Source organism: Lissotriton helveticus, chromosome 9, assembly GCF_964261635.1.
Source record: "Lissotriton helveticus chromosome 9, aLisHel1.1, whole genome shotgun sequence".
NCBI lineage: Eukaryota > Metazoa > Chordata > Amphibia > Caudata > Salamandridae > Lissotriton > Lissotriton helveticus.
The window spans coordinates 1,075,429,870-1,075,454,469 of NC_136070.1; the positions used below are offsets into that span (position 1 = coordinate 1,075,429,870).

Sequence of the window (24,600 nt, forward strand, 5' to 3'; positions counted from 1 at the left end):
TTCTCACTCCAGTCCAACAAGCATTTGGAAAGTGCATATATCTAGGGTGTAGATATACTGCACCCAAACAAGAAAACAATAACAAACTAATTAGCCATTAAAAATTATTTAAAAATGAAATTTAAAAAATGTTAAAACATAAAAATCTTTAAAGTATGTTAAAAGTTTAAAACACTAAAATACTTTTCAAAAATGCACCTGACTTATTTAAAAAAAACTTTAAAGTAATCAAAAAACTATTTGGATTAAAAAAATCCTCAAACTCACACATAAAGCCCACAAACCAAAAACATACATTTTTAAACTGTACTGATTAAAATGTATAAATACAAATATATTTTTTATCAAATTAATACCTCTTCCTGTAATGGGCATCAGAACCAAAAACAAAAATTAAATACATAAACAAATATTTTTAAATGTTAATACTATTTCAACGTGAAATGTATTATTTTCTAATTAAAATGTTTGTATGATTAATACATTCATCAACTAAAAATCAATTTCTACACTTAATTTAATAAAATACCTGGAGCAAATCCCAGTCAACTTCACAATCTGAAATAAAATGTATTATATCATTTTTTTAACGAAACCTTTAACAAGTATAAATATTCATAAAATTTAAAATAGTTAGCATATAAAATCCTTCATATGAATTAATGGACAAGTTACTTACCTTTGGTAATGCCTTATCTGGTAGGGACAGGATCTAGCCGCAGATTCCTTATCTTCGAATCCTCATCAGGCGCCAGACTGGTTCCGGATATTTTGCCAGCAGTACCTCTGCGCTCCAGTATAGTGCATGGAGCGACTCCAACGCACGGTCTACAATGAAGCTTCAAATTATAAAGCCCTCTAACTCCCTTTTCGCCCCTTCTTCCCCTGACACGAATGATCTCTGTTTTGTGCAAACATCAGGATCATTAATTCAGCATAAGCTTAATTCTTCATCTGACAATTATTCTCAATCACTATGTACTGAAAAGGTCTTAACTTAAAATCTCAGTTAAAGTCACGTTATGCCTACAATGCATAAGTTAAACACCTATTAAATTTGCCAGTGATTTCCAGTTATGATAACCACAAGTAACACAACCGTCTTATGCTACCCATTATCTCACAGGTGATATAACCGAGGACATCACAAATGACTTCATTATCTCAAATGACATCATTGATGACATCAATGATAAGTTCATGTATGACATCATCAGTGATTCTTGTGCATTCACTAAAAGCTATCCTTCTTATAACAGCATGTTACATAGAGCAAATGGAAATCTGTGTTGAACATCTTCCCCATAGTTCCCCTTAATAACTCAAAATAAATACAACCAGTCAACCAGTCATCCATCACACTATCTCCATTACTGCAGAACCTCCCTCCACAGAGATAGAACTCTACTCCTTCTATGCATAGGTTAGCATGAGTTAGGTATAGAACTCTTTAAAAATCATCATTAAATGTAGTAAAATATGGGAAATAAAGGGTGTCTAACCCTCACAGGTTACTCGGTTGATTGTTGCCTATCTTTCTTAGTAATGGCTTACATTTGATCCATTTTAAGTCAGTTCCCGACTGTCTGAAAGAAAGGCATACTTATTTGAGTAACATGTTATTTGCATGTTTCCAAAGGGTGTTCTCGTTACATTAGATCACCCTCGGCCAAATATGCTATGAATTTTACAGATGTTCAGTGCTGAGATATGTAATTGTTACTCTGATATGTTGTAAATTGGTTAGCAATCTCTTTTGGTATTTTGCTAGATCGTTTTAGATATTTTAATGTCAGTTGGTAATTTAGGTTTCCTACAATAGTATATTTGAAAAGGGCCTGGCTCCACCAAGTCAATTTATGCAATTATTTTGAATAGTTTGAACTAAAATTAGACATATATTTTCAGAAATCTCGGTCCTGTCAAATGTTTTACAGATGGTGCCACTGGGCCTTACCCTGCAGCGGCTGAAAGTAGCAGTATCCGATTATCTGCAGACATTTTGGAATATGGTACCTCTTCATCTGGCCAACTATACATAATTGCACTTCCTTGAAAGCAATCTTCTGTAGTTTTCTGATCTCCATGTTTTACAGCATCATGTACAGTTCCCCATTATACGATAACAATGAACACAGTTGGGTTTATTCTAGCCCATTCAATAAAAACAACCCAAAGGCCTCTGGCGGCTCTTATAACGTGACGTTGTTTGCCCTGGTACCGACTTCATTGGCTGCTGACCACTTCTTGTTCCAGAACACTAGGTTATGTGAAAGGCTAGATGCCTTCTTTGTGTTCACTTCGCCTTGAGTGGTGCAGAGACAAGAAGCTAGTAGAATAGAATAGAATATCTTTATTCGATTGTTTGCATATAACAATCATAAAAGAGCATTTCATAAAAGTTAATCCATACAGTAAAGATAAAAATAGGAAGAGTGGTATTACAACTAGACATTCACAAGCATAAAAACAATAATATGGTTAAAAAAGATAAAAATACAGTGGAAATAAGAGTGCATTCAGCAGCAAAATTAGTTACCCTTCCATGCTTTTTCTATGTTTAACTGCGAGTTTTAAAAAACTACATACAAACATAGTACATTCACTATTTGGCATTTGGAGGTGACAGAGTGCAGGTCTGAATTGTACAAAGTTCAGATGTTTAAGTAAAGGTTTTAAAAACAAATTTCGGGGGAGTATATAAAACTGACAAAAAAATAAAAAGTGTGCCAGATCTTGCGGAGACTTATTGTCGCAGCCGCAAGCTGGCAACACTTGTCCTCTATGTGCTCCACTTGGTACAGCTAATAAAAGATGGAACGTATTAAATCGGAACCTTGTTAGTAAAAAACGGTCATAACCAGACATGGGCCAAACCAGGTAAGGTTCCATGTGTAAACAGGTTTTAGTTAAAACATACTGTCTCACACTACTTTTCTTGTATTCATTTTCCTCCCGCGCCATGCACCTGGACAACATAAAAGTGTTCCTAACAAAGGTTACATCAGTTTTAGTTATTGTTTCGGGGGACAGAAATAAATCTGGTCGGCCTAGTTCAAAAAGCCACATTTTTACATATTTTAACCATGGGATCTTGAGTCTACCATCCCACACTAATGCCTCTTGAAGGATATTTCTGGTAAGAGGTATGGCTGTGTTTAGCCAGCTATTCAGCCAGCATAGCAAAGGATTCACGGCCAGCTTATCGCTTAGATATGGGATGCCAAGTTCCTCATGTACTGGGAAGTTGGCTGTGCCCCTAGGTAGCCTTAGGACCTGTTTTAGGAAGTTATTCTCAGTAACTTCAAGGGCGCCTAGTGATTCTGATCCCCATATTTCACTTCCATAACGTGCGATTGCAGTGCTTTTGGCTTGATATAGCTTCAAGACGGCAGCCACCGGACTGTTGCCCATTTTTCTTGAGAAGTCCAGTATTGCTGCATTGGCCCGCACTACCTCACCCTTTTTCTTTTGTATTGCTGGTGCCCAGGTTAATTTATGATCGAAAAGGACCCCAAGGTACGAGAAGGTCTTGGTGGTGGGTATTTTGTCCCCATTTACAAAGTGAGGGTATATTTTTTTTGGAGTTACGCCTGTCATCATTGTAAAGGATTTCGAGTTATTAATACTCAGGCCACGGGAGTTCATGAAGTTATTAAAAGAGTCTAACAAGATTTGAAGTCCGAGCGCCGTTCTGGATATTAAAACGGCGTCGTCCGCATATAATAGGACAGGTATGCCCTTCTTGCCAATATAAGGAAAGTCTGTACCAGTTTTTAATAAGTACTCCTCCAGCTCGTTAATGTAGAGATTAAAAAGAAAAGGGGCGAGGATGCACCCTTGCCTGACACCTCGAGTTATACTAAAATCCCTTGTTACCTTCATATCATGGGTGTAACGGACGTTTGCTCTTGTGTCCGAGTGGAGGTCAACGAGGAGGTTGACCAGGTTTTGTTCCACCCCCATTTTTAGCAGGACCTCTCAAAGCCTGCCTCTGTCTACGCAGTCAAACGCGGACGATAAATCCATAAAGGCCATATGGATCGTCCCTTTTCTTGCTACAGTGTATTTACTGTTTATTAGATATAGATTCAGACATTGGGTTATCGTAGAGTGACCTGGTCTGAACCCATATTGTATTGGTGACAGTATATTATTATCGTTGGCCCAAGCTGTTAATCTATTTAGGATGATACCCCCCACCACCTTTGTAACTGAGTTAATCAGGGATATGGGTCTGTAGCATGTGACACTGCCACGATCACCCTTCTTGAAAACAGGGACGATGGTCGAAGACCCCCAAGCTTTTGGGCAACCAGCCAAAATTCCGGCATTTACGACTGCAGTAATAACTGGTGCCCATAAAAGGATGTTTGATTTAAATAGATCGGGTGGTATACCATCAGGGCCAGGTGCTTTGTTGCAAGTTAATCCTTGAATCCCCTTTACTACCTCCCCCACTGTGAAGCACAACACATTTTCATCAGAGGATTTAAAAACAGAGTCTGCTTGTGGTTTATCACTTTTAAAAATTGTACTATAGTGTGATATCCACTCTTCCTCGGGTATGTTAGTCCCAACCATAGAGTTAATGGGGACGTCGAACATAGGTTTATTTACAATACTCCAAAACTTGGAGCTATTGCCCAGAATTGCAGGATCGCATAGCTTCTCCCAAACACCGACTTTTACTTCTTTTTTCCGGGCTGCCAGGACTGTCTTGTAGTTAGATCGCAGAGACTTTATAAGGACAGGGTCTCTTGGGGTAGCCTTAAGTGCTTTTTTTAAATCTCGTCCGGCCTTTGAACAAACTTGATCAAACCACCCTGGTTGGTGTTCATGATGACCCTTTGTTGGTACAGATAACAATTGGCCAATTTTGTCAACAACAGCAGCAAAGGCAATCAGAGTCGCTTCGGGCAAAGTGGATGGAGAAACACAAAGGTCTAGGTCACTACCACAACTAGTATTGATTGAACTGTACAAGGAGTCACTGTTAACCTTTGACCACTTCAGACGACGATTTCCATTGATAGGTTTTAGAACGCCATGATCAGGTCGGGGCTTCCTAAGTTCAAAAAGGCCTCCTCCAATCCTGATCGACAAAGGATTATGGTCGCTGAAGATGCTTGTTTGAATTTCAAAGTCAGTGGCTAAATCGACAAGATCCCTTGAAAGAAACATGTGATCTATGTAGGAGCCTTTACCGTAGCCTTTGTACGTAGGGACATTAAAAATGTGTGAGTCCTCCAGTGTGGTCATTGCGACGGTTAGATTCCTACCATCAATTAAATTGTTAATACAGGTGCCTCGAGGTGAATGATCGAAGTGAAAGCCAGACCTATTGTTGCAGCCTAAGAGGCCAATAGGTGTCGTTTCAGGGTTGCCACAGGGGTAAGCGTTAAAGTCTCCGGCGATGATGATACTTCGAGGTAGACTATCCGCTTTTGCTTGTAAAAAGTTTTGTAAATTAAGAATGTTACACTCCTTATTTGATGACACAGCATTGTAGAAATTAATAAGGGTCAGTGCCTTTTTACCATTCCTGAGCACTAAGGTTTGAATGTGTCTGTTGTCCAATGCTCTGTTTGAGACCTGGCAGCTAAGTGCAAGGCTTATATAAGTTGCCAGGCCCCCTTTAGATCTTCCACTGTTTGATGGGGCTGCTGGTAAGAAGAAACTTTGAAAGCCCTCAATGTGTACATTTTCATCTACTGACCAGGTTTCTTGAAAGCATAAGATTGTATAATTTTTTACATAGGCTAACCACGCTGGATCGTTAACCTTAACGGCTAAACCGGCTATGTTCCAGGATAAAAGATGTATGGAATGTTGTTCAATGAGGCCCGAGCCTGCTATCTGAGCCTTATCCGTGGATAAAGAGATTACTTGAACCTCATGATCCGTTATTAAGTGTGCTTGCGTTACATTGCTGGTGGTTAAAGAATTCTTTACTCCACTGGGCACTATGCATTGGGTTTGGTTTGAGGGACATGAGTGACTACACCCATTCACAATCAGTGTGTTTTCGTGAGATTGTACTATGGGAGCTGCCATAGGCGCTTCGCTGGCCTCTGGAAAGGAAACATTTATGCACTCTAGACTAATGCTTGGTACTCTATAAAGGGGAGCTACCTTAGTTGGGGGCTCAGTAGAAATAGAGTAAGAAGATAGAGATACGATTTGTCAATCGATCTCATCTAAATAATCAGTGTCGTAAAGAGCATCAAATCTATTAGAAATGGGTACCCCATATTGTGTATCTGGGTAATAGGGGTATGAATAGAGCTGCTGTTGGGGGCGAGTAAAAAACTCACTTCTCTCCTGGTATCTACTAGGATGGCTACTAGGCCTACTCAGCCATGAGTGTTCATGCCTATAGTCAGTGAAGTTTATTCGGGTATGTGGACCAATAGGCAAAGTATGGGGCCTAGGTTGGTTATCAACTATTGGCTCAAGCAACCCTTCCTGTCCATAAGTTGGCTGTACTTGTGTTGGATAATGACCAAGGTTATTTGGGTAAAAATAACTGAAGGCCATGGTACGAATCAAACTGTTTGTCACACCACTTTTCCAGCTACTTATAAAACTGGCAGCACGACTGTCCCCAAAGGTTACCACGATACAGTCGCCCTCGGTCGATTTAAATCTGTTTCCCACCCAATCTACTCTTCTTACCTGTGCAATATGGCCGTTAATATGTTTAGGGATCGGTCTATGGGTTGTGAGCCAATGGCTCACCTTGTTTTTTAGGTCCCCATGAGATTCTACCCTGTCCCCCACCAATTTAGGTACACCAATCATTACAATGGTGTACGGGCTAGATTCAGGCGGGAGGTTAACATGAAGTGGTCTTTTAGCTACCTTCGATTTTGTCAGGGTAACACCCGATTGTTTTATAGGTATACCCTGTTTGAGGTTTTTAGTTGGTCTCGTTTGTTCTACCTGGGTAGTAACTATTTTAATCGGGGAGCTTTCAGCGGCCCATTCACAATCTTCTATCTCAGCGTCAGGTGAGGTTTGAGCGCCGCTTGGTATGGCAGCCACTGGGTGGGATACGTTAGTACCTCTATCTTGAATTGTCGCTGGGATAATTGGAGGGGTCTTTTCCTGACATGTTGACAGGTTTCGCTTACTAGCAGAGGTAGGGGTAGCGATGGCTTTTTTTCCCCTAAAGTTTTTATTACTAGTCAAAGCGAGGGAGTTACTGGCTGGTGTGAAGGTAGAAATTGGTTGTGATACCTTCAGTGTTTTAAGCAAGGTAGATGTTGCATCATTTTGGGCCCTTTCAAACTTCCCTAAAGCGTTCTCAATATTAAGGACTCTCTCGCTGATGGGTAAGAGGAGGGACTTAATTAGGCTTTCAAGATCACTCAGAAGTGATTTTGTATTTATCATTGTGTGATCAGCCCTGACTGTGGTATGTATAGGCATATTTGTGGGTACTGTCGGCTCTTTATTCAAGATCAGATCTGGGTCTTGACTGCTTATAAAGGGACATAAGGTCGCTGTTTCTGGGGCAGGTTTAGCCAGTCTAAAGGTAGACCAGATGTCTTTAGCTAAGCTAAGATGTTTAGCCTTGAGGTGAGATTTTTGTTTTTTGGCTATGGATGACTTAAATGTACCTCGTGTGCCAATAGGCCTGGTTTTGCTCTTTATCAAGCGACTGACTTTGGTAACAGGTTTCGTCGTTGTGGATGTCAAACCACCCGGGGAGGGGGCTACTGGGTGTAGGTGGGCTATAGGTGACAGATGGGTGTTACTGCCATTTTCACCAGGTAGCGCAAAGCTGTTGTTCCTACTGTTGCCTGTAGAGGATATAGGCAAAGCTGTTTGTGTGTTGTTTCTTGTTTGAGGACTAGGGAGCCCTGTGAATGACAACGTTAGGATGGACTCCTGGGAGTTTATAGTATTGTCCAGAATGTTAATGTTACCAGTGGTGTGTAAAGAGAGGTCCGGGAAACATAGATCTGGGGTAAGTGAGAGGCGTCTTTCGGAGTCCTGAATAGCATCCGCCACTACATTGATCGTTTTTTGTAGCATTAAGTCTATGGCGGTTATTGTGGGAAGAGGGCTATTGGTGACGTCTTTCAATCTAGTTGCAGATCTTGTGGTCACGGGAGTGTTTCGACATTTATTCATCTTCGCAGAGTTATTTTAAGCTATAGGCAATATTGCTGATGGAAAAGTAACGGCTTGCAAGTGCAAAAGATGGAAATAGCATTTGATGTTTACCTTGGTAGATGACAGCTAGGCAGGGTCTCAGGGGGATGGCCCTGTCCCGGCCTCCTCGGTCCCCGGAGGGCCACAGAGGGCCCGGGCTTCTCCCGGGGCCCTCCCGCGCGCGACTCGCGGGTGCGAGAGGCGTTCCCTGCTAATGAAGCGCCTCCTGGCGCGTGTCCGACGTCACGCCCGCCGCGTCCACCCCCGGGGCAGCTGGGTGATGTAGTTCCCCAGCTGCTGCTGCACCGGGTGGATGGCGGTGGATGGCGGTATGAGCGCTGGCCGTTTCCCTCACGGCGCGGTTCTGGAGCTATGCAGGGGTAAGTTTAGAAATCGCGTTGGCCGTTCCCCTCACGGCAGGTTAGGCAAGGTTTAAGTGTCACCTGAGCGCTTCGGTGCTCCCTGCTAATGAAGCGCCTCCTGGCGCGTGTCCGACGTCACGCCCGCCGCGTCCACCCCCGGGGCAGCTGGGTGATGTAGTTCCCCAGCTGCTGCTGCACCGGGTGGATGGCGGTGGATGGCGGTATGAGCGCTGGCCGTTTCCCTCACGGCGCGGTTCTGGAGCTATGCAGGTGTAAGTTTAGAAATCGCGTTGGCCGTTCCCCTCACGGCAGGTTAGGCAAGGTTTAAGTGTCACCTGAGCGCTTCGGCGCTCCCTGCTAATGAAGCGCCTCCTGGCGCGTGTCCGACGTCACGCCCGCCGCGTCCACCCCCGGGGCATCTGGGTGATGTAGTTCCCCAGCTGCTGCTGCACCGGGTGGATGGCGGTGGATGGCGGTATGAGCGCTGGCCGTTTCCCTCACGGCGCGGTTCTGGAGCTATGCAGGGGTAAGTTTAGAAATCGCGTTGGCCGTTTCCCTCACGGCAGGTTAGGCAAGGTTTAAGTGTCACCTGAGCGCTTCGGCGCTCCCTGCTAATGAAGCGCCTCCTGGCGCGTGTCCGACGTCACGCCCGCCGCGTCCACCCCCGGGGCAGCTGGGTGATGTAGTTCCCCAGCTGCTGCTGCACCGGGTGGATGGCGGTGGATGGCGGTATGAGCGCTGGCCGTTTCCCTCACGGCGCGGTTCTGGAGCTATGCAGGGGTAAGTTTAGAAATCGCGTTGGCCGTTCCCCTCACGGCAGGTTAGGCAAGGTTTAAGTGTCACCTGAGCGCTTCGGCGCTCCCTGCTAATGAAGCGCCTCCTGGCGCGTGTCCGACGTCACGCCCGCCGCGTCCACCCCCGGGGCAGCTGGGTGATGTAGTTCCCCAGCTGCTGCTGCACCGGGTGGATGGCGGTGGATGGCGGTATGAGCGCTGGCCGTTTCCCTCACGGCGCGGTTCTGGAGCTATGCAGGGGTAAGTTTAGAAATCGCGTTGGCCGTTCCCCTCACGGCAGGTTAGGCAAGGTTTAAGTGTCACCTGAGCGCTTCGGCGCTCCCTGCTAATGAAGCGCCTCCTGGCGCGTGTCTGACGTCACGCCCGCCGCGTCCACCCCCGGGGCAGCTGGGTGATGTAGTTCCCCAGCTGCTGCTGCACCGGGTGGATGGCGGTGGATGGCGGTATGAGCGCTGGCCGTTTCCCTCACGGCGCGGTTCTGGAGCTATGCAGGGGTAAGTTTAGAAATTGCGTTGGCCGTTCCCCTCACGGCAGGTTAGGCAAGGTTTAAGCTAGTAATAATAGGGTGGCTTCAATTATGTAGTCAAAGCCACATATGTAGACATTTTTCCTTGAGGCACAAAAACACAGATTTTCTTATATTTGCAGTCTGGCAAGGGAGCTTGCCTTTCTGCATATGGAGTAGCTGGATTCCGGTTTACTTATTTCTTTTACCTTCACTTTCATTGCTGAGGGAGTGTTTCCAAAGGGTGTTCTCGTTACATTAGATCACCCTCGGCCAAATATGCGATGAATTTTCCAGATGTGCAGTGCTGAGTATGTAATTGTTACTCTGATATGTTGTAAATTGGTTAGCAATCTCGTTTGGTCTTTTGCAAGATCCTTTTAGATATTTTAATGTCAGTGGTAATTTAGGTTTTCTACAATAGTATATTTTAAAAGGGCCTGGCTCCACCAAGTCAATTTATGCAATTATTTTGAATAGTTGAACTAAAAATAGACATATATTTTCAAGAAATATGTGAGCTTTGTAAGTTACCCGGCTGTGAGAGTTACTCACTTCTCTTTTGTTTTCCTTCTTCAGGTTCCCTCCAGGACTCGGAGGGTTTTGACTTGGAGAGCTGCAGGAGCCTAGTGTCTCTCATGGATGTATCTTTCTATCTATGTCCTCTGTCAATGATGTTGTCAGGGGGGCTTCATGATGTTCTTCTGTCGTAGGGAATCCGTACCGAACATGTTTGCTTGTGCCTAATCTTTGCTTTTATCTCTCTTTTGTCTCTGCCCCATTGTATTTCCTTAAATGTTTTTGAGTTGTGACCTCTGCATACATTACCCACTGGATCTGTTGTTCTTGTCTTTTGCTTCAATGTCCTACCACCCTAAGTTTGTTGATGTCACTGATATCTTTCCAAATAACCTACCTACGTCTTGTTTTCTATTTTTCTCTATTCCTGCATCACCTTGCTCTGCCTTTTCATATATGGTCCAGTGGGCAGGAAACGAAGGCATACTCTAGTATCTTGCAATAGTTTAAAGTATCTTAATTAAGGAACTATGTCATGCATGAAAAGATCTACTTGTTAAAACTTTGGGCATGATTACGAAGTCCGTTGCAGTCTCTGGACCGATTGACCTTCGGTCGTCGGTCCTGACACCGCAATGACGATGCAACCATATACTCCCATTTCTCTATGGGAGCATGTGCTGCGGCCATAAACCGCCGTAGCACAAGATAGAGAAATGGCAGTCTACCATATGGTGCAGGGATTTACAGGGGGCATTGTAGGTGCCCCCAAACTGAGGGCTAGTGGGCAAGGGGACCCGCTAGGGGTCTCCAAAGGGACTTCCGACTGCAAATCCATGTCAGAAAGGCCGACATGGATTTGCTCTCGGAAAGTGCCATTATAATCCACGCCAGGGAACAGACTGACAGACCGACTAACCCGGTACTTCCCTGGCCCCGTGGGATTACGTTATTGTAACGCGGGAAATCGCGCCTGATTCCGGGCTGCGATCATGAAAATACAGGCTACCCCTCCCTGTCAATCTATAACCAGCACATTGCCCTGGCAATTAGAGGCTAAATAACGTAAAGGCAATTATTGAATGTCCTGATGATGGTCCCCATGATTTAATGGGGGGACCGAAACGCCGTCGACCTGTCTAGCACCCTATACAAAACTTGATTTCTATGTAATGTAATGGTGCTCTGATGACACTTCTGTACAATTGGATTTAAAACAGAAAACGTTTGTTTGCCTTAAAAAGCCCTTCTATGTTTTTAAACTTACCTTCTGTATCTGATCCATTAGTGTTGGGCACAGGCTTGTGCACCACACTGGTGAAATTGTGGAAGGTATTCTCTCTATATGGATCATTTGTTTATTGAATAAACCAGAAAGACCTCTGTCCGGCTGGACATGTTGTTTCAAATATAGATTTGATTCCATCTATATTTATTGCTTTATGTATTCCTGAATGCATGGGACCACTGTTGTTCTAAAAAATCATAATCCCGAAGGCAGAAACGCCTCACGGGATTATGTGGTCCTTCTGACTAGCCGATGGGCTCCTTGAGCCTTTCCGAAGTCTGGCAGATTGACCGTCCGGTTTGAATTCCGACTGCGGTCGGAAGTCAAACCAGGGATGTCAGTCCGAAAGCCTCCGTCATCCTAATTAGCCCCTCTATGTTCTTTTTTGCACTGAATTTCAACTAAATTATTTTTCCGCGGAGAGGCCGTAAACTTGAACTAAGTTAGAAATGTGGATTTATTTCTTTTTAGTAATAATCACTGACACAATAACGAGAAGTAACCTCCATATTGATATAACTATGCACCAAAATCTAAAAAAAACAAAAGTTCATGTCCAGATTCCAGTGTAATTTTAGGGGCATAAATTGAATATACATACACAAATCAAGTGCACTGTAAACTAAAGTTGGCGAACTACACGTGGTATTTTGAGTTTAACACATTCATCATTACACACAATGGACCTCGAAGAATCACTATATTCAAATTAAAACAAACATTTCCTCATTTCATATGTCTCATGCAGCTACACAGCTCATACGTACGGAAAGGCGAACTTCAAAACAATGGATGCCTACATTGTATCCCAAATTACAGTGAGATTAATGTACAGTTCTTTAATATACGATAAGCCACACATGACCAACACAAATGACACACACAATGTCTATGTCCAACACCAGTGCTTCATTAGTCAAATAATAAGTACTGATGCCAAGAATTTCTCAGAAGCCCTTGGCCGCCACTGCCTAACGCCGGGCTTGCTGAAAACTAATATAATATAAACATATGGTATCCCAACTGGTATTATTTTAAGACAGTTACAAAGGATATGTTATAAACATTATCAGAAAGGAAATAAGGAGAATCTTTCGTAGTTATAAATGTGCTCATGGCATCATAATTATCCAAAACAAGAAATGGACAAGTTACAGTTGTATCAGCACTGTAATCAAACAAATAATACAACCCTAATTGTACTTGGTGCTCAAATAGTGCAAGTGATATACACGGTGGCACTGCAAGTGACAATGTGATCAGCATAAACGGCGCAAGGTGACTGGTGCATGAATATATACAGTGAGTCGAAGAAACAATATGGTTCCAGCTGAATTATGGTGTTTGGTTCTACTTTGGGCTGGCTGTAGTTTAGATGAACCACACTGTATGTTGCGCCTAGGATTGCACTGTGTGGTCAAAGGCGTTTCGATGGGTGAATCAGGGTAGGTAATCGATGTCCCGTCGTGTGGGATCAGGGTTTCGATCCAAGCGTGAATGAGGGAAAAAGGAAGTCCCGTCAGGCGGGATCGGGGCTCCGATCCAAGTGTGATCGGTGGCGGGAGAATCAATCTCTCTCGGAGGAGCTGACGTGTCTGTATCCGATTTAATCCAGGTTGCTGAAAACTAAGGCATTGTAGTCTTGACTTCACCTCATGTCTCTTTCATCCAACACAAGACACTCCCTCTCTATCCCACTCTTACAGGTTCTTTTTGTGCCGCTTTCTGCCTTTATCACCGTTTTTCCCCTTTGTCTGTTTCACCTTCTTTTGCTCATGGAAAATGTCTGATGAGGAAAAATAAGTGATGGTCTTCAACAATGAATGTTCGTGGGCCCCACCTGCAACCACCGGCTCAACTTATACATTGTACAACACTTTGGGGCAGATTTACTATTTTTTCACGTAGCGCACTACAGCAGCTGCAAATGCTGCGCTGCGTGAAAAGGAGAGAGGAGGAGAGCGCCCTATTTACTAAAATAAGGCACTCTCCTCCCCTCTCACTAGCGCCGGCGCTGAAATCAGCTGCTGTACACCACAGAGACACCTTTAGGCCATGGTTCAAGGGTGTCTCCATGAGTCTAGCACAGGTTTTGTACTGGAAGGAACCCTTCCAGTACAAAATACCATGCACAGACTCACTTTACCCATTTTCTCACTTTGTATGTGTGCTGTAAAGTGCAGCACGTATGCAAAGTCGGAAAAGGAAGGAGAAATGAAAGCATTTCTCCTTCCTTGCGCCTACTTGAAAAGAGTGCAGTTTTCTCACGCTAAACCCAATCTACTTTATTTAGTAAATTGAGTTTAGCATGAGAACCCTTGGGTGGTTGCAAGAGGATGCCCATGCACCATCCTTGGTACGCCCCCATGGCGCAAAGTACTACCAAGCAGCGCATAGCGCTGCTTGGAATTACTTTTCCGTTATTTCCAGCGCATAACAAGTGTAGCGCTGGAAAATAAATTGGGAAAAAAGATTTTGGGCCAATTTGCACCACTTTTGTGATGCAAACACGGCACAAAATCTTAGTAAATCTCCCCCTTCATGTTTTAGGTGCATTTGCGCCTTTTAGCTATCTCTGCCCTGTATCAAATATCCCCAACCCCCTCCAAAAAGGAACTGTTTCTGCTCACCTACATTATATCCTTGTGGCACCTCTAGAACTGGCATAAGGTAGAAGTATTAAGATACTGCTCCCTCCCTATAGAGGTCTCAGTGACCTGGCACGCACTAATTATGCTTACCGACTACGCCGATGGCAGGGAAAATACTGTTTCTTTCTGATGACTGGATATCCACATAATAGACAATAGAATGTATCAATTAAGAAGACATGATTTAGCTGACCGCACTGTGTTGTGTGTGCTGTATTCAGTATCTTGTTCCATATATGTCCTAAGATTTCTATTAATCAAAGGTTCAGAGGGCTCCACTTACTGAGTTGTGCATTTACAAATTTAAAGATCCGTATTGTGTTGGGAATGGTGGCGAAGAGACGAGCCCCTGTTTTATGCGCCTGGAGGGCGAAAGCGAATATATTTAACTCGATAGTTGGCTAACCTATTTTAGTGAGCTCTACCAGGTAGACGCCTCAATTGAGGTGGGGAGCTTAGAACAAATGGATGGAGCACCTGTTATGGCTCAGAATTCCTTTCCTCTAAATGTTGAATTCTCACTAACAGAAGTCAAATTGGCTATTAATATTAGTGCTGTTGGTAAAGCACCAGGACCGGATGGGGTGCCAGTAGATGTTTACAAATCTAACATAGAACTATGGGCCCCAATTTTAACGAATATCCTAAACAGCTGTAATAAATATGGGTTTTTTCAAACGTAGCAAGAGGCCATCGTAATCCCTATTCTTAAAAAAGGCGACCGTAGTGATCCAAAATGTTATAGACAAATTTCTTTGTTGGATTCACTCATGAAGGTTGCCGGGAAGGTGATACTTAATAGACTGCAATCATGGGTAGAAGACAAAGGCATCTTCTCACATTTTCAATACGGGTTCAGGGCTGGTCTTGGCACGACAGAGCAAGGTCTGAACCTGGCGATTATAATATCGAAGTACGTAATGGTTAAAAAAGAAAATGTATTCCTGTGCTTCGTAGACTTAAGCTTGGCCTTCGATTGTTTGAATCACGAGAAATTATGGTCAATATTACTGCAAATGGGAGTTGACCCAAAACTGCTGGATTTCATAAAGGAATTATATCGGGGAGCTGGGGCAAGGGTGCGGTATGAAAATAAGGGTGAATGCACTTCTAAATTTAACATAAAAAAGGGAGTGAGGCAGGAGTGCATACTTGCACCCTTCCTATTCAATTTATATATAAACAGTGTAGCCTCCCACCTTATGGAAGACCAGCACGATTACCCCAGAATTAAGAATACTTCTGTCCCCATATTATTATACGCAGATGATGCAGTAATTATGGCCCGGACACAAGTCGGCCTTCAAAAATCATTGATTACATTTTCACAGTGCATGAGCGCTAGAGGCCTAAAGATAAATATAAGTAAGACCTTAACCATGTGCTGTACTACAAAGATGGCCTTAAAATGCAAGATCTTTCTCTTAGATTCAAAAATAGCTATGGCAGAGACATTCTCTTACTTGAGCATCAATTTTAACAAAAAAGGGACTTGGTCTTTGGCCGTGCAGGCAAGAAAACTGGCCTTTTCAAGAACTATTGGGGCTGTTAGAAATTTCGCAAATAAATTAGGGGGTCCCCAGTCCCAGCACTAGTGGACATTTTTAAAACCAAATGTGTGTCCACAGCAATGTATGGTGCAGGGATATGGGGATAAGCGAAGCTCATAGTATCCAGCTTTGGGAAAATAAATTCCTCCGTTATTTATTAGCCGTCCCTCAGCCCACTTCCACGTTTGTGTGCCATCAAGAACTGGGCATACATTATATCTCAGATCTCATCAAGGTCGACCCGATTTTATTGTGGCATAAAGTGTGGTCAACCGATGAGACAGGCCTGAACAGGGACGTAATTTTGGATTGTCTTAGTCTAGAGGGGGCCTTGAGGATTCCCTGACTTAGGTACGTAAAGAAATTCTTGACTGATATTGGGCACGCAGAATACTTTGACTCCCCTGAAAGCCTGGCAACTGTTTCTAGGAAGACTTTGAGAAACATCTGTCTGCACTACTTAGAAAGTAAGAGTTGGACGGTGGAGAAAACCAAAATATCAGTCATGAAGAATCATTTGATTCTCCAGGGGCAGGGTATCCAGCCATACTTGTCACAGGTGCAAAATTGTTACTCTCGCATGCTGTTGACAAGATTCAGGAGGGGCACCTTTTATAGAATGATTACGTTCCCGGACTTAAACTGCTGGTCCAAAAACTTGATTTTGTGCCCGTGTGATAATGTCTCAGAACAGTTGAGTTTACATTGTATATTATTTTGCAAGTTCTACACTTTGCCAAGGAAAAGATTTTTAATACCAATCCTAAAAAACTGAGGATTGAGGCAATGTAGGACTGCGCTAATGAAACTGCAAATGTTGGAAGATGAACTGATTATGTACCTTGTGTCATCCTTCTTAAAATCCATAATCAAATCCAGGATTACAATGAATTAACTTACCAAAAATTTCTTGGTTTCAACTGTGACTCTCCCTCTACAATGTATTATCTAACTTAATTGATTTTATACATATATTGAATTAATGATGTTAATGCATATTTATTGTTTTATTGTGCTTTTGTGATTTTAAATCAAAATCGAATAAAGCTGTTTTTGACTTGACTTGAACTCGATAGTTCTCCAAGTTAGTTTTTTCAGCTAGTACAGCTGGGAAATAGTGAGCAAGGTTTGCCTCTTTCTGTTGCTGAGCTAGTCAGTCTGAAAACTATCCACTAACTCAGAGAAATATTGGGTTAAATCAATTCGTTTTACGCCTTGCAGGCACATAAGAACAAGTGGTGGGATATGCCCTGTGCCAGCGCAGCCCATCATGATACTGGCCCTGAACTTTTCTTGATGTGGTCCTGGAGACTCACTGACTCCAGTGATTGAACTGCTAAGCAGACCTAGAATGTCTGCTTTTATTCTGGTGCTCAAGACAAGGAAATGTAGGCCTGTTGTTTTGTCGAGTTCAACCACTGATTACATCATTGACAATAGATAGCAGATAATGACTGTTGGCAGGCCTATATGAGCACCTAGACGTATTCCATCCTCCTCCTGTGCCACATGCTTCCAGTATTCTCCTTGTGCATTCATTTGTGCAAAAAATGAACTCACGTACATTGGAACTGCACCTGAATGGAAAACGTTTCCATTTTCATCCTGTCACATTTTAATCTTATACATCTATGAGTAATGGTTTGACAATTTGCTTTATACAGGAATGAGGTGCTGTATCTTAGGCAGGCGTAATGACATTTCAGAGTAAATAAGGTTCATTCTGTTCTCTTTTTCGAAATTATTTTAAACACATGGCAGATTGATGGCTTCACCAGTACTCCTTTTTGTGAAGTATGCCTTATTTTCCACTATCAGATCTTCATACAGAATAAGAAAGAGAGCTACAAGAAAGGGAGTAATGAGGGAGGGAAAGAGAGGAAAGCAGCGAGAAACTGAGAAAGCAGGGATGAGAAAGAACTTGTAGGAGAGAGATAGACAGAAAATGTAGGTAGGTGGAATCAAGACTAAGCGACCTGGGTATTTGGCAACCCCAGCATTCAACCGCGCTGGTGATGGGCACTTCAGGAACACATTGGTCCCCTACAAATTAAACACTGGGTGCGGTAGCACAATTTTGACTTGTTTTCTATGTTCTACTATATGAACTTTTGAGAATGTCTTGCCTCACTGTGGTAAGAGGAGTGTGTTTTGGTGCACAACTTTGTAACTTTTCTTATGTGTGTTCCAGTAGACCATATCCCTAACTATGCTTTCAAAAGCCTTAACCCCAAAGTCACAGAGCTATGGATTTGGTAAACTTGGCTGGGAGGAGTTCCAGAGTCTTTGGAGTAAAATTTGCTGTGGAACGGTGAGTAATGGATCGAAAGTAATCAGTGTAAATCCCAGCATTCATTCCACTCTTTTGAGTCCCCGTTGCTGATGACCATACTATAGCGGTATATCCCTAGTAGAACTTTATGCTCTGTTTTTTAAAAATCATCCTTAATGAGTTTTCTGGCACTACAGAACTGAAACTTTATGCTCTGTTCAGGCCCTCCTCATCAATGCCACAACATATCCTAGAAGTAAGATGTTAGGAATGCCAACTTTATTTCAGGAAGTGAGTCACTTTTAACATCCTCAGGGTTAAGAATAGTCTTCAGATTCAGAAAAACTAACACGTTACCAGATCTTAGGGCACATTTTGGCACCTCTATATGAAAATATGCATATGTGTTTATATCACAACTGTAACATAACACAACCAAGCTGCAAAAATCTCGGTCCCGTAAAATGTTTTACAGATGGTGCCACTGGGCCTCACCCTCAAGCGGCTGAAAGTAGCAGTAGTCGATTATCTGCAAACATTTGGGAGTATAGTACCTCTTCATCTGGTCAACTACACATAAAAGCATTTCCGTGAAAGCAATCTTCTATAGTTTGCTGATCTCCATGTTTTGCAGCTTCATGTACAGTTCCCAATTGAACAATAACCATGAACACAGTTGGGTTTAGTCTAGCCCATTCAATAAAAACAACCCAAAGGGCTCTGGCTTATAACGTGACGTTGTTTGCCCTGGTACTGTCTTCATTGGTTCCTGACCACTTCATGTTCCAGAACACTAGGTTATGTGAAAGGCTAGATGCTTACTTTGTGTTCACTTCGCCTTGAGTGGTGCAGAGACAAGAAGCTAGTAATAATAGGGTGGCTTCATTTATTTAGTCAAAGCCACAAATGTAGAATTTTACCTTCAGGCACAAAAACAGATTTTCTTATATTTGCAGTCTGGCAAGGGAGCTTCCCTTTCTGCATATGGAGTAGCTGGATTCCGGTTTGCTTTTTCTTTTACCTTCACTTTCATTGGTGAGTGAGTGCCTGGTCATGCCCCTTTTCTCTCCACATGGTCCCTGATGTTGGGATGCTTAAACAGACTGATAGTGTGCCTGTGCACTCTAACACAGAAGGTACAATCCTCCTAACGACTCTACTTTTCTTTCCTTGTACGCACTAGAGCACAACCTTTTCTGATTTTCAATTTCAGCGCCATGTTCTAATGGAATTCGCTATCTTAATACTTTTGTGTGTTTTAGCATTTTCTCGCTGTTAATTTCGTTTGGCGTAATTTTCCAGTATTTGTGGTCTGGCAAGAGAGCTTGCTCTCTGCATACGGAGAAGCTGGACAGAGGTTTTCTTTTTGTAAATTACCTTTACTTTCATTGCTGAGTGACATGCCCCTTCTCCTTCCCCGTCGTCCTGGATGTTGGGCTTCTTAAGCAGACGAATAGCGAGTCCACGCCCAGCGGGCGCATTGCTGGCGGGCCAAAGGCAACCCCGTCTGCGTCCATCTGTGCTCGGGCAGGGCTCAGCGCTAGCCACGCTGCCCATTGGCAGTTAGATGCTGGGGTATCACTCTCTTACTCCCGGGAGGCACTTCTTGCCCTACAGCCTACCGGTAAGAACCTGTGACGTGCCCAGATCCTCAGAACATGAAACCTTATTGGATCTGTTCCAGTTGCTGACTGGATTTTAACCCTCAGAATAGCAGCTCAGTTTGGAAAACTGTGACACTTCCTCGCAGGGAGGTAACCCCTCACCTTATATTAACCGCATCGCTGCGGTGGCTTTTCCCGCTGTGCGCGGCGGTTTTAAAAAACCCGCGGTTCATGACGAGCTCAGCTCGTCATGAGCGCACGGCAGGTTACGCTCATGACAAGCTGAGCTCGTCATCAGCCTGGAAGGGGTTAAGCTGCTCACTTATTAATGCCAGATCACTCATCAAAAATAAACTAGAGTTCTTCGAATTTTTACAAACATATAAAACCGAGTTAGTCTTTACTACCGAGAAACGGGCTGATGACACCTCTGGTTCAGATGTAGCGCTTGCCATTCCTGCCAAATACTCATTGCTTAGATTGGACTGAGTAGGAAAGAGAGGTGGTGGGTTAGCACTTGTTTATAGCAAATGTATTTTGTGTACATGCTAGGGCGTTTGCTCCTCCAATGACCTTGAGGCCTTAATTTTTGAATTACTTTTAATGATCATATCTCTTTTAATGGACTATTAATATATCGAAACCAGGATCAAGAGCTATTTTTATTGGCAGTATTGGCCATCTGCTGGACAATATGGTAAATTTTGCTGATTTTACTGTCGTCTGAGATTTCAATTTCCATGTGGAGAATCCGGAAAATAGAGATTCTGTAAAGCTGATTGACCTTATGAACAGGCTTGGTTTACTCCAACTGGTCACAGTCCCTCACACACTGCTAGTTATACGTCAGACGGTATTTTCTCTGACAACTCCGCATTAGTCTTTTTGGAGTTGTTACCGTTAACTTGGTCAGATCACGCCGCAGAAATGTTTAATCTGAACTGCGCTTCGAAGGTTGCTAATAAAGCCAATCTCAACCTGGTTAAACTTTCGTTCGTGGCATAAAATTGAGGCTGCTCAATTGGAAAGTAAACTGCAATCCTCTATCCCTAAGAGCTCGAGAAATCTAGATCAGGATATTTCTGATTACAATGCTTGTCTCACCTCAGCCGTAGATCAATTGGTCCCTAACAGACCCCTCCTCACCAAGAGATTAACCGTTCTTAACTGTGGTTCTCCCAGAATCTTAGGAAATTTGAAGTGGCTGCATAGACGCCAAAAGCATCTTTGGAGGCTTAACAATGACCCCTTAGAAAAAGCAAAAATATTAACAGAAAATTGTGGAATATAAGTCCCAGATCTTGATGGAAATATCTCCCTATTTTTCACAGAAAATTATCTCAGCTAAAATTCCAATAAAGAACTGTTTGCCACAATCAAAAACTCACTAACTTTAGCTATCAGGAAAAAATTGAAAGCAGTCAGATCCTTTGTTATGACATCGTACTAGCTTTCCAGGATAAAGTACTAGATATTTTTTTTTAATTCTCTAGTTCTCTGGGTCAGACCTCGTCTACCATGCAGGGGACGAGGAGCCTAACCTCTGGAATGGACCTTTCTCAGATTTCCGTACCCTTACCATTTGCTTCTAATCTACCATCTTTTTCTTCTTTTTCTCAGCTGTTGGTGGACCAAGTGCAGGACTTAATCCTTACTACTCGGTCTGGGTCACCTTTGGTCCCATGCCCCCGGCCACTTTTCAGATGGCCTCTTCTATTGTTGCTGACCATCTAGCTGCGATTCTCAATGAAATGTTTTGCAGGATTTCTTTCCCACAGAATGGAAAGTTGTGTCAATGTTGCCTCTGTTATAAAAACTGCACCTGAATCCTTCAGTGGCGAGCAACTGCTGTCACATCTCGCGGCTTCAAAATCGTGAGAAAAGCTATTAACGAGGAACTGACTCTCTATTTGCAATCTAATAACTTACTAGACCACTCACAATTTGGCTTTCAGGGACAGCATAGCACTGAGTCTGCTCTGATCACTGCCTTAGAGGACCTGAGGGCAACTGTGGACAATGGAAATCCTGCAGCTCTTATCTTACTTGATCTCTCGGCCGCTTTCGACACGGTCAATCACAAGGTTCTAATTGACTGTGTCGAATCCCTGGGTATTGGTGGTTCAGCCCTAGCTCTTATATCTTCCACTCTCTTTGATAGAGTACAATTCGTTTCTATGGATGGCTTTCTCTCTAGCTCATTCTCCCTCCCTTGTGGTGTACAACAGGGCTCATCATTGAGCCGCCCTACTCTGCTTAATTTATATGTCACTACTCTAGCCACCCTGATTAAAACATTTGGTTTCTCATTTGTCAGTTATGCTGTTGACACCCAAGTTGTTGTACCAGTTTCTGGAAATCAGCAAGATTCTGCCGCCAATTTCCTTAAATGTACATTAACAAATGGATAATAAGTAATTGCCTGGAACTAAATTCCGACAAAACTGAAGTTTTGTTGTTGGGCAATATTGTATGTTTTGGTTCTCCTAACTGGTGGCCATCTGAACTAGGTTCGGTCCCGCTTCAGTGACAAAAGTGAAGAACTTGGGTGTCAATTTCTTTATTGACAAGCAGGTGAACACAATCACTTCCTCTACTTTTCTTACTCTAAAATCCTGAGAAAGGACCTGCCTTCTATCCTATTTGACTTGAGGAAACTAGTAGTAACTGCCCTTACTCTCTCTAAAATTGATTGTTTTAGTGCCTTGTACATCAGCTTACAGAAACGTTTACTTAATAAGCTACAGGTCTTGCAGAACTCTGCTGCCCGATTGCTGCTTGGAATGCCTAGGCACCAGTATGCCTCTAAGGCGTTGGTCCATCCTCACTGGTTGCCAGTGCACAAGCGAATAGACTTCAAGGGTCTATGCATTGCATTTAAAGCTTTGCATGAGGATTACTTTAAAAATAAATTAATCCAATATGTTCCTCCCAGGTCACTACGGTCTTCATCAGCAGCCAATCTCATGGTCCCTAAATTCAAACGAATCTGCTGAGGTGGGAAAAGCTTTATTTACGGAACAACCAAACCGTGGAATGCCTTACCTCTGTACTTCAAGACTAGTCCCTCCCTGTCCTCCTTGAGAAAGACTGGCTTTTAAGATGTATAGTTCCTTCAGTCTGTCTTCCGTCTCTTAGGCGCTCTGTTGTTAGACCAGCGCCAAGACACCCACGGGGAATCAAGCTCTTTACAAAGCCCATTTTCATTTCATATTTACAAACGCATCCAAGGAGCACAAGTTGGATGTCCTAAAACTCTCCTTTCAAGATCAAGATGTTGCCTCAAAGATAGTCTACTGAGCAGGAACCAAACAGATGCGTAAACGGACAGACTAAGCATGCATACATATCTTACTTGTAATCTATATTGATGTTATACATGAAATCACTACTGGAATCATATGTGGCATCTTAGCATTAAGCCACTAAGCAATGGATCTGGTATGGTTTAATTCAAAAGACATTGATAACTGTACCTTTGCTTGCACTTTACTACTCAATACTACTTGGACACAGTTAGATGCTCTTGCCAGTTCTCACTGTAGTCTATAAAAACACTTCTTGGCAGATTATCAGAAATGGTTTTAATTTCTAGCCTAGAGCATTCCATTTGTGCGTCAGAGCATTCTCTCATTTCTCCCTCCCATCGTAAATTTTCATCAAGCACTAATACTTTGTCATCTCGGTATGCATAAACTACATGCATATGTAAACATAACTTTTGTTTCCCACAGCTCATGTGAATAACAAACTTCAATGGGCATTTCAGTATCCCAAGGTCCTCTATTTTTCAAACTTTAGTTCCACATAACAACGTTTCTTGTCTCCGGAATGAGCGAGCATGTAGCTCTATGACTACTTACGTCTAGAATTGAACAACTACCTCCTATGAACTTCATCTCTTTAAAAAAAAATATAATTTCTGATGATTATATTCCCTTTATCTGGTTCATGGTTCTCTCACACATCAATGGAGGCACATCTTGGTCCAAGCATTTTCTCTGCGTGTCTATTTGCCCACTCATCCTCCATTGGGATGTCCATCTAATCACCCTGACCGTGTAATTCCCATTTTGGTTCATCTCTATTAGCCCTCAAGGCACAATTATACTTGGAAAGTCAGCCATCACATCTTCGGAATAAACTGAACTATTGGTAGCTCATGCAATACAAGCCCTTAGACCCATAGAAATTCCCCCAAAAAACAATAAGGTGTACTTTCAAATTTTGCCACATAAACGTGGCATCTCCCTCAGTACGAAATTTGCCTGGCACCCATGCATGTTATTGAAATCCACGTGCTTTTAAGATGGGAGACCCAGAGATTAAGGTAGATTGACCAACAGTGGTGGCTTAGGTTAGATGGAGTCAGATGACCAGCACCCCAATTTCAAAACATCTCACAGATAATGACCACATGGTTTGATTAGAAATTTTCAATGGCCGACCATAGGGAAAATTCAATATCCATCCAAGCGCTATATTATGCATCAATCAATCAATCAATCACTGCATTTCTAAAGCGCGCTACATACCTGTGAGGGTCTCAAGGCGCTGGGGGGTCTAGGGGCGCTACTGATCTAAGAGCCAGGTCTTGAGAAGTCTTCTGAAGGCTAGCAGGTCCTGAGTCTGTCGTAGGTTGTTAGGGAGAGCGTTCCAGGTCTTGGCGGCGAGGTAGGACAAGGATCTGCCGCCGGCGGTGGCTTTTCGGATACGATGGACTGTGGCGAGAGCGAGGTTGGCTGAGCGGAGGTTTCGGGTGGGGATATGGAAGCTGAGTCGGTTGTTGAGTTTTGTAGGTCCTGTGTTGTGTAGTGCTTTGTGTGCGTGGATGAGGAGTTTGAAGGTGATCCTCTTGTTGACGGGGAGCCAGTGCAGGCCTCTTAGGTGGG

General features: G+C 43.1%; 1 protein-coding gene across 1 annotated transcript in view; it reads left to right on the forward strand.

Moving 5' to 3' along the window:
- LOC144782219 (calpain-1 catalytic subunit-like) overlaps positions 1 to 24,600 on the forward strand; it is a 194,453-nt gene that overhangs the window by 153,914 nt on the left and 15,939 nt on the right. Inside the window, exons 16-17 of the mRNA XM_078661454.1 lie at positions 10,404 to 10,468; positions 18,075 to 18,143. Coding sequence (XP_078517580.1) covers positions 10,404 to 10,468; positions 18,075 to 18,143 — 134 coding nt within the window. The remainder of the gene's footprint in view (positions 1 to 10,403; positions 10,469 to 18,074; positions 18,144 to 24,600) is intronic.